Source organism: Dendrobates tinctorius, unplaced genomic scaffold (assembly GCF_039654945.1).
Source record: "Dendrobates tinctorius isolate UK_male_01 unplaced genomic scaffold, ASM3965494v1 ptg000018l, whole genome shotgun sequence".
NCBI lineage: Eukaryota > Metazoa > Chordata > Amphibia > Anura > Dendrobatidae > Dendrobates > Dendrobates tinctorius.
Window position 1 is genome coordinate 12,941,725 of NW_027361686.1, and position 10,776 is coordinate 12,952,500.

Below are 10,776 nucleotides of genomic sequence, written 5' to 3' on the forward strand. Positions count from 1 at the left end.
GAAGGGGGCGTCTTTCACACTTGCAAGTGACCAACTTCTTGCAGTGAAGTGAAATAAAAGGAAAGATATCTACATGCTAATAATGCTGCATACAGACACCACTGTGATGGTCAAAGACAGGCGTCCCAAGGACAAACAAAAACCGGTCTGCATAACAGACTAGAATACATTTATGAGAGGTGTTTAATTCATACTTGGTGAAGCAGAAGATCTGGGCCTGGTGTAAAAAGGTAGCAATCTACCTAGCTACCCTATTAGATTTTTACTCTGTACAAAAAGTCTCAATGAGCGCTCACTCATCTCCAGTTCCAGAAAAAAATTGTTGAATGTTTCATATTTTACTCAAAGTCTTAGGAGCCACTTTTCGAGTCCAAGGAAATCCAAATACTTGCAGAGCACCATTTTATTTTCTCCGACCCTGCCACTCCCACCCAAACGTATCAACATTATAAGCCCCCCGAATCTCACCACAGACATTAGCATTATACACACACCCTCTCAAACTGTACGAGACAGACTCGATCAATCGATGCAGCTATTGCCTATATGTCGACCTGTGATACACAGAGCTGAAACCTACTGATGTAGCAGTGACGTCTGCGCATACGAGCACGGATGGGTGATTGGCTCCCCAGCTGAGCTACTGAGCTAGTTCTACTAAATGCACATTACAACAATTTACACCATGGATAGACAAACAAATAAACAATTGAAAGAAAGCAAAAATAATTAAATTAATCTTTTTTTGCTTAAATAATTTTTATTTGGGGAAATTTTAAAATATGAAGGTAAGGGAAAAGGTTATATGCGACAATATAACATGAGTTGAAATTCAACATATATAATATTAATGGAGCATGTCAAATAATACCACAGAAGCTATATGAAGGATAATAATAACAATTTGGACAGGATAATGGATAATTGGGAAAAGGAAAAAGGGGAAGAAAAAAATGGGGTGAAGGGGCATGAACTTGGATATGGCATGGAAAGTGGAAATTAGGGATAAAACAAGGGAAAGAAGGGGAACGGAACAAAGCAATAGTCCACTGAGAGTGGTGACACAGTAAAGAGCAGCAATCTTAAAAGATTTCTACTTGGCATATACACCAGCTATGCAGTCATATCAATTAGTTGTAAAGGACTCTGCATGTGGAGAAAAAAATGAATTACATAATGTCCATTTAGATTTATATTTTGAAAGGGAGTTAATGTTCAAGGCAAAACCTAAATCGAAGTTTGTTATGGGATTCTAATTTATTATCATATTGAGGCTGGGAATGGTATCAGATTTCCACCTGGCAGCTATAAGTATTTTGGCAACTGAGAACGTCTATCACTGTGATGCATGCTATGTGCCTCACTGCTGTCTTGGGGAAAACCACTGTCAAGAATGTCTTCAACCATGTTTTGATAGTGCAGCATGGGCTCGTCACTTTTCAGGGGGGGGAAGCAACTGGCAAAATTTATTTTTGTATAGTGGATTGAACAGGTTGGCAACCCAGTATTCAGCACAATTTCGAATCCTAACAATATGGGCAACAATCATGTTGCAGATAGTGCTGCAAGAAGGCTCTCATGAGTCAGTCTCTTTCATGAGGTCCAAGTCCATAGTGTGTTGGTCGCAGGCTGGCACTCAAGCTCCCTTCCTTCATCCCCTCCTGGCAACCACAGACAAGAGTGGGAATCATTATCCTCTTCATCTTCTAACTGTTGTGCGTCCATCACCTCTTCCTTCTCGTCCTCCTTTGTTCCTCCAATGGCAACTGCCTCTGAGATGACAGACAAGAATTGCTCTCAAAAATCACTTAACCATCTGCTCACTCTATCCTCCTTCTCCTAGTCGCAGGAGACATTGCTCCCAACCCTGGTCCCCCATGTTATAGAAAGTCAAACCCCCCAACTGCTACACTCAGAAACCCCTCTAATCTTATTAATATTCCCTGCATGCCATCTGTCTCTCTTAATTGTGCACTTTGGAATTCTCGCTCAGTGTGTAACAAACTCTCCTTCACTCATGACTTTTTCCTTTCTAATTCTCTTAACCTCCTGGCTCTTACTGAAACCTGGATCCAGCAGTCAGACACTACCGCTGCTGCTCTTTCATACGGGGGACAACACTTCTCTCATACCCCAAGATCAGACAATAGAGCAGGTGGAGGCGTTGGTCTGCTTCTATCACCAAAATGTACCTTTCAGGTTATCCCTCAACTACCCTCACTAGTCTTCCCTTCTTTTGAGGTCCATGCCGTCAGACTCTACACCCCCTTCTCCATGCGAGTGGCAGTGGTGTATCATCCTCCCGGCCCCTCCCATCAGTTCCTGGATCATTTTGCCACTTGGCTTCCACATGTTCTCTCCTGTGACATCCCTACCCTCATCATGGGAGATTTCAACATCCCCATTGCTCTTCCACTCTCCCCATCTGCTACTCACCTTTTATCTCTAACCTCCTCGTTTGGCCTTTCGCAGCTTACTAATTCTCCAACGCATGAAGATGGAAACTCCCTCGACTTGGTCTTCTCTCGGCTTTGTACAGTGGATGATTTTGCAAACTCCCCTCTCCCGCTCGCTGACCACAATCTTCTTTCATTCTCTATCAAGAACTGCCAGGCTGCTCAGGTCACCCCCACTGTCCATATTTATAGAAACATACAGGCCATTAACACCCAGAAACTTATGAAGAACTTGCAGTCTTCATTGGCCCCTATCTCCTCCCTCTCATGTCCTGATCCTGCATTGAAGCATTACAATGAAACACTTCAAAGTGCCCTGGATGAATTTGCACCCCCTATAAATAGAACACCACAACATAGATGGCGAAAACCCTGGCACACCCTGCAAACACATTTCCTGCAGCGGTGCTCCAGGTGTGCCGATCGTCTGTGGAGAAAATCCAATCTACACGAAGATTTCATCCATTATAAGTTTATGCTTCGAACATACAACACTGCCCTTCACCTCTCCAACCAAACCTATTTCAACACCCTCATCACCTCACTGTCCAATAACCCGAAACGTCTCTTTGACACTTTTCATTCTCTACTCAACCCAAGAGTACAGGCCCCAACCACGGAGCTCCGAGCTGATGATCTGGCCAATTACTTCAAAGAAAAAATTGACCAGATCCGACAGGAAATTATCTCCCAATCACCTCATACCATGCACTGTCCTCCCTCCCCACTGCATCTAGCTCACTCTCTGATTTTGAACCAGTCACAGAAGAAGAAGTAAGCAGGCTCCTTGCATCTTCTCGCCCAACCACTTGCACCAGTGACCCATTTCCGTCACATCTCCTCCAGTCCCTTTCCCTTGCTGTCACCCCTCACCTAACTAAAATATTTAACCTCTCTCTCTCTTCTGGTATCTTTCCCTCCTCATTTAAGCATGCCATCAAACATCCACTACTTAAAAAACCATCCCTCGACCAAAACTGTGCCGCTAACTATAGACCTGTCTCTAATCTTCCCTTCATCTCTAAACTCCTGGAACGCCTGGTTCACTCCCCTCTGATCCGCTATCTCTCGGATAACTCTCTTCTCGACCCTCTCCAATCCGGTTTCCACTCTTTACACTCTACTGAAGCTTCCCTCACTAAAGTCTCAAATGGTCATTACTCCATGCTAATTCTCTTGGATCTCTCTGCAGCATTCGACACTGTGGATCATCAGCTCCTCCTCACTATGCTCCGTTCCATTGACCTCAAGGACACCGTTCTCTCCTGGTTCTCCTCCTATCTCTCTGACCGCTCCTTTACTGTATCTTTTGCTGGCTCCTCCTCCTCTCACCTTCCCCTTACTGTTGGGGTTCCTCAAAGATCGGTTCGAGGCCCCCTCCTCTTCTCCTTGTACACTGCCCCTATTGGTCAAGCAATCAGTAGATTTGGCTTCCAGTACCATCTCTATGCTGATAACACCCAATTATACGCTTCTTCTCCTGACATCACGCCAGCCTTTCTAGAAAACACCGGCGATTGTCTAAACACTGTGTCTAACATCATGTCCTCACTATATCTGAAACTGAACCTGTCAAAGACTGAACTCCTTGTGTTTCCTCCCTCTACTAATGTACCTATACCCGACATTGCCATTTCCATGTGTGGTTTCACTATTACTCCCCAGCAACATGCCCGCTGTCTTGGGGTCATACTTGACTCCGAGCTTTCCTTCGCCCCCCACATTCGATCACTGGCTCGCTCTTGTCATCTGCACCTCAAAAACATCTCTAGAATTCGACCTTTTCTTACTTTTGACTCTGCAAAAACTCTTACTGTTTCTCTTATTCATTCTCGTCTCGACTATTGTAACTTTCTTCTAATCGGTCTTCCTCTTACCAAACCCTCCCCTCTCCAATCTGTCTTGAATGCTACAGCCAGGATCATATTCCTCACCAATCGTTACACCGATGCCTCTACCTTGTGGCAGTCATTACACTGGCTACCCATCCACTCCAGAATTCAGTATAAACTTAATTACCCTCACCCACAAAGCCCTCCATGGCTCAGCACCACCCTACAACTCCTCCCTTGTTTCAGTATACCACCCTACCCGCGCCCTCCGCTCTGCTGATGACCTGAGGTTAGCATCCTCAATAATCAGAACCTCGCACTCCTGTCTCCAAGACTTTACACGTGCTGTGCCAATTCTTTGGAATGCACTTCCCAGGTCAATACGATTAGTCCCCAATCCCCGCATCATGTTCCCACATGCTTTTTGCATTCATTAGCCCACTGTGTCTGTACTGTTACACACTTAACATTATGGCTGGTCCATACAATCAGGGCAACTGTTACCACCCACCTTTCGTGTCTACCTCTTTCCTCATAGACTGTAAGCTTGCGAGCAGGGCCCTCATTCCTCTTGGTATTTGTTATAATCTATGTGATTATTGTTATGCTGTAATGTCGATTGTCTGTACAAATCCCCTCTGAAATGTAAAGTGCTGCGGAATATGTCGCTGCTATAGAAATAAAATTTATTATTAATACAAGAACTTAGAGATATTGTTAACCGTTCTGCATCCTTCTCTGCTTACACCTCTTCCCCCCGGACCACCACCACCTCCTCCCGCAGACTATTCAAAGTGTGCTCCAGCATGTAGATGACCAGAAAAGTGATGGTGATGACAGCATCGTCAGAGCTAACCATCTTAGTAGCCATTTTGAAAATGTGCAGATGGGTATAGAAATCCTTCATCTGTATCCACTCCGCAAGATTGCATTGCACCATGTCTGTACTGTCTTGGGCCAGGCCATGCAAAATGTCATACTGCACCAATGTAATACCCCTGTCCATGCTTGCTCATCCAGGTGTCAGTGTTGAAATGCACCCTGCCAGACATAGAATTTTTCAGGGAATGGGTGATGTTTGCAACATGCTGATGTAGCGCAGGTACATATTTCTTAGAGAAGTAATGGTGCTGGTACTGGTATTGCGGAACTGCAATGGCCAACAGCTTTCGAAAACCGTCTGTATCCACAAGGCAGAATGGCTGCATTTCCGTAGCCAACAGATTGGATTGGCCACCCAATAAATCACAGAGATCACAGACCGTGAGTCACGCTCAACCAACCACTGTGATCTTTGGAGTGCAGAGCTCTCAACTGGCCCCTATCATCCTGAAAATTACACTTTTGGGCGACAATCAAATGAGGAGGCCACAGGCTGTTCACAATAATTAGTTCTCAGAAAACTAATAGTGAGTGTACAACATATCGACCTCCGGATTACAACGCATGGAATATGTGTATATACCGCCGGACAAACATTGCTAACTCCACGATAACCCCACACTCCTCACTGCCACCACAAATCCTGTTTTTTAAAAAATAAATAAATCCAGGCCCATTGGACGTCATTCTTCTTTGGAGGTTCACACCGTCAGGGTCTTCCATTTCCTCTTCCTAGGTTCACTCACCCACTTCTTTGATCACTTTTCTGCCTTACTGCCACACTTCATGTCCTCAGAATTGCCAACCCTAATTTTTGGAGACTTCAACAACTCCTTCTCCCCAACTGCATCTAATCTTCTATCTCTAGTAACTTCTCATGGCCTCTCACAACTTTCAACCTCTGAGATACACAAAGATGGTAACACCCTTGATCTGGTCTTTGTCCGACTATGTTGAATCACCTTCTGTACCTAGCTAACTCACCTCTTACTCTTTCTCTCCCATTAAATTGGGAGTATAACCTCAACTTAGACTTTTTTTAGGCGCTCCCTAAAAACACATCTGTTTAGGGTGGCCTATCACGTTCCCTAATCAAAATCCTTTTTATATATAGCCTATTCTCTACTTCTCTGAACATAATTCGCCATCAAACTTAACCATACCCAAAAGATTCATGCAGCCTTTATCTACCCCCCATTTCCTCAAGATGGTTGGACCATCATTGCACCTGTACTTTATGTCACCCCCACCTCATTGTAGATTGTAAACTCTGAAGAGCAGGGTCATCATTATTTTTGCTTTAATCGTTTGATTATTGTAAACTTTGCAACTTTTGACTGTTTGCGCTATATTAATATAGGTTATTATTATTTGTAGATTGACGATGTTGAAGTTCAAGCTCTTAGCTTTGGAATGTGTAGGAGGAAACAATATTTTACGTGACCACAACTGAACAAACAAGGGCTGGATGCTGAGCTTACAGAGGGTGGAGTAGGGTGAACATGACAAGCTGCTGGACTGTGAAAGAGGTGCAGGCGGAGATGTTACGGTGGATTGAGAAAGATTGGGTGTGCTTGGTATCTAATATCAGTCAAAAACAGCAGACATGTCAACTTCCATATCAGCTGACTGGCTTTCACTCACCCCGACTGTAGCAAGTAAACAAGTGGAGGTTCTGCGTCCGGAGACCTGAGTGACAACACTTGCCATGGTGAGAGAGAAAGAAGAATCAGAAGATGCTGTTGATGAGGTAGATGCTGGTTGGTGAGGCCTGAATTTTAGCACAGTGAGATTCCCAGATTAATGCATGTTAATCGCACATGTGCCAGTTCATGCATGTACTAGCCAAATTATTCATTTTTTACCTCTACTATGTATTTTAACAAAGTTGGCTGATAATGTGATTTGTGTCATTTTCAGCTGTCTGAAAAAAAGACCAAAACTAGGTAACTGCACACCTGGTGGCCACTGACAGAGTTGGGGCTGAGGAAACATTGCTTGTCATGGTTGCATAACTCTGTGTAACCTCCTTGTCTTCCTCCTCTACTTAGCTACATGCCTCTGGGTTTACACCAAGTGGGATCTACTACCTAATTGTCATCCTCTCTGTTCTCCCACTCCTCACCTCTGAGAGTCACCCTCATCCTCTTCCTGCCCTGACAGCACAGTATAGTCCTTGGGTGCATTAAGTATATGAGTCTCATAAGGATCACCTCCACCCCCCACAAGCTTAATGTCTGTTGATCAGGGTTCGGATTGTGCTTGAACACAATTTCATCTAGCCCTGGATCAAACTGAAACAAAATGTGGGCATCGGTGCAGATGATTTCCTTGTCTTGACTCTGTGAATCTCTGGAGTACACTTCCAATGCCCATGGCATAGAATGTGTGTACAGATCTGCAGACTCACCCATCTGTGGTTCCCTACAGTCAGTTGGGAGGTTGGAGAGGTGTGACTTGGGGGAAAACAGGGGTAATTGGTGTGCTACCCCTGAGGACTGTACTGTGTGTGATGTTAGGGTGAAGGATGAGGAGCAGAGTCCTCTTGAGGCAGCGTTGACATCTGCTGGAGCACATGTTCTTTCTGGTCTTCATTTACAAAGCGTACCACTGTGCAGCTGCTAAAGAAATAGAGAGGAGCAGCCCATCCAGTAACAGAAGCTGAAAAAATGTGGCCCATTTGCTCACTGCAGCAAAGCAAACCTACTTCTCATCTCTCATATCATACCTGTCTCACAACCCTAAACATTTATTCTGTACTTTCATTTCTTTCCTCCATCCACCAGCTCCCCATCCGTCTCCTCTCATCTCATGTGAAGACTCTGCCTCATTCTTCAAGAAGAAGATTGACAACAAAAGGCAAAGCTTTTGCTTAATGGTCCCACAGCCCCTCCTCATAAGTACCCAACTCTCCTCCTCCAAAACCAACTTCACCATCACAGAAGATCAATTTTCCTCTTTACTCTCCAAATCACGCCTCACCACCTATGGACTTGACCCAATAGCATCCTAACAGATTCAAACCTTACCACAGTCTTCATCCCAAGCCTAAACCACCTCTTCAATCTGTTACTAACAACTAGTGTCTTCCCCTCCTGATTCTAACATACCTCAATCACACCCATCTTTGAAATGCCCCCTCTTGACCCATCTTCTGTGTCTAGCTATGGCCCCATCTCACTTCTACCCTATGCCTCCAAACTACTGGAACAACATGTCCATTTTGAACTGTCCTCCCACTTCTCCTCTTGATCCCTCTTTGATCGCTTACAATCTGGCCTCCAACCGCACCATTCCACTGAAATTGCCCTGACTAAAGTCACCAACGACCTACTAACCGCCAAATCAAATGGATGCTTGTTTGTCCACCTTCTCCTGGACCTGGCATCTGCCTTTGACACAGTGGGCCATTCCTTCTTACTGAAAACTTTCTGATCTCTGGCCCATTGCTGGTTCTCCTCATACCTAACAGACAGGACATTCAGTGTGTCCCACACACACACCACCTCCTCATCTCACCCCCTATGTGTCAGTGTCCCACAAGGTTCAGTTGTAGGCCCAGACATTATGCTTAAGGTGCGCACGTGCGCCCTCCCTCTTAAAGGGACTGCGTGCATCGCCCTAAGGTGTTCCCAGCCAAAAGACACCTTCTACTTAAAGTTCCTCCTCCAAAATGTAGGTGCCTGAAAAATGTTTAGTTTGCCTTTAATGCTTGCTAGTTGTCAGATACCACAGGTCCGCCCGTCTGCTTGTCTACCCTGTACCCGTCTGCTCGTACCTGTCTGTGTTCCTCTGTGCTTCAGCCGGTCCAGTCCGCACCTACCAAAGCCTTTCTGTTCCTCAGCCAGTCCCATCTGCATCTGTGGTCCCAGTATCCCTACAGGGCCTGCCTGCATTCTTCATCCCTCCTTCGGTCCGTAGCAGCCTACCTGCTCTAGGGGGTCAGCTGCTACCTTCTGTAGGTCAGCTCTGGAGTAGCACCAAGTGCCACCTCTTTGTCCCTCCTTGGTTTGCAGTTTTCACCTGCTGCCTCTTAGCTGAGGTAGGTTTCGGTAGGTCACCTAGTTGCACCCCTCCAAGCTCTCCAAGGGCTATAGCACAGTGGTTTCACAACCTTGCCTGTTACAGTCTCCATCGGCTGAGTTAGTTCTAGTGGAAGAGGTGTCGGTTCCCATTATACTAGTTCTACTCTGGTGGAATTGATGCCACTTTGGTATTGTCTGCCACTAATTTTTGGAAATGTGTAGATTCCTGGTTAGGTTTTCTTTATGTGTGTGGCCTGTAGCAGTAGGCCTCCGAGACCGGCAGGCTGCCACTCACAATGAGTCAACTACCCGTGTTACTATCCATTTTTCTGACAATACATCAGATGAAACTTATATTTGTACCACCTAAGTGTGATTGAGCAAGATTGCAGTTTGTGCTGTTGCATGTGATATCAGGGCTCCCAGCACAGCGTGTCTACACCTATGCCTCACCCACATCTTAATTTGAAGTTCAAGTTAAAGCTGAAAATGCTGGCCCAGATCCTGATACATCTTGCATGGCTGATCTGATGTGTTTTGGCAGCTTTTGGGTCCATTTGAAGATGTTGTGTACAGTATGTGTATGCTTTTGCCTACCATTGACTCCAATGACATTCGGTAATGTTCGGTGAATATTCGACTAATAAATTGTCGAATATTGCAAAATTGGCAATCGCAATCAGAACTAACCATTGTAATATGCACTCATTTCTAGTCAAGACATCCCTGCTACTCTATATGGCCTGATTACCCTGGCAATCTGCATATATCTCAGGTTCTAGGAAGGGTCCAGAGAGGTGACGCGAGAGAGGAAACCATAGCGTTTGGCTCCGTTCTTTCAGAAACCACCCATTCTCCAATCTTCTGAGACAGCTGTCTTCTCGTAACCTATGCAAGTCAACCAAGTAAAGTTGGCTGAGTAGCAGCAGGAACATCATGTCAAGAGATTGTGCTAGTTCTGTGGTAGCATGGAACATCTCATCCATTCTTGTCGTGAGAACTCCAAAGCCTCGGGTATGTAGAAGAAGTGACCTGCCGTGACAGTAATTCCTCTCCACTCTTGAATCTGAATGTGTCTGTATTCTTTAGAAGCACTCAGTTCATTGAGATGGATTACCTTGAGTCTGGTTTGGCTGGAAATTTTTTGCAGCAAACCGTGGTGGATTGGTATCAGATTCCCGTCTGATGCTTCCAGAGTTCCTTGATGGTGTCCTCCATCGAGGGCAAGGCCCTATCTGAAGTTGTTTGAGTTATTACTGAGCAAGTGAAGCTTCGGGTAGGAAGAGTGCGTAAGGAAAAGATTGCTTTTTATGTGCTGCCTGGCCTGTTGTGCCCACTACTCCTGAGCCTTTTTGCCTTAATACTCATGAGCCATAAGACAAGGGATCCAGTGAGGTGCTACGTTGGGGACAGCCCAGCCCTGTCATAAGAGGTGCCTGGTCTCTGTATCTCCAGTCCAGCCACAATGCCATATTCTCCACTAGTTCTGCCATCCGCTTGTTGGTCGTATGCTGACATCTTCAACGAGAAGGAAGTGAAGATATTGCCTCTGTGGTGCCCCTGAGGGTTCAGTTGCCACAG

General features: G+C 45.2%; 1 protein-coding gene across 2 annotated transcripts in view; it reads right to left on the reverse strand.

The window, feature by feature from the left end:
• Positions 1–447: 447 nt before the first annotated feature.
• The window catches only part of LOC141082547 (NXPE family member 2-like), a 482,607-nt gene continuing 472,278 nt past the window's right edge, over positions 448–10,776 (reverse strand). The window contains exon 7 of one of the 2 annotated variants that reach the window (XM_073566470.1): positions 448–1,772. In XM_073566470.1, coding sequence (XP_073422571.1) covers positions 1,594–1,772 — 179 coding nt within the window. In that variant the 3' untranslated portion in view covers positions 448–1,593. Of the gene's footprint in view, positions 1,773–3,329 lie in introns of those variants that run through there. The other variant, XM_073566469.1, reaches the window with a different exon arrangement.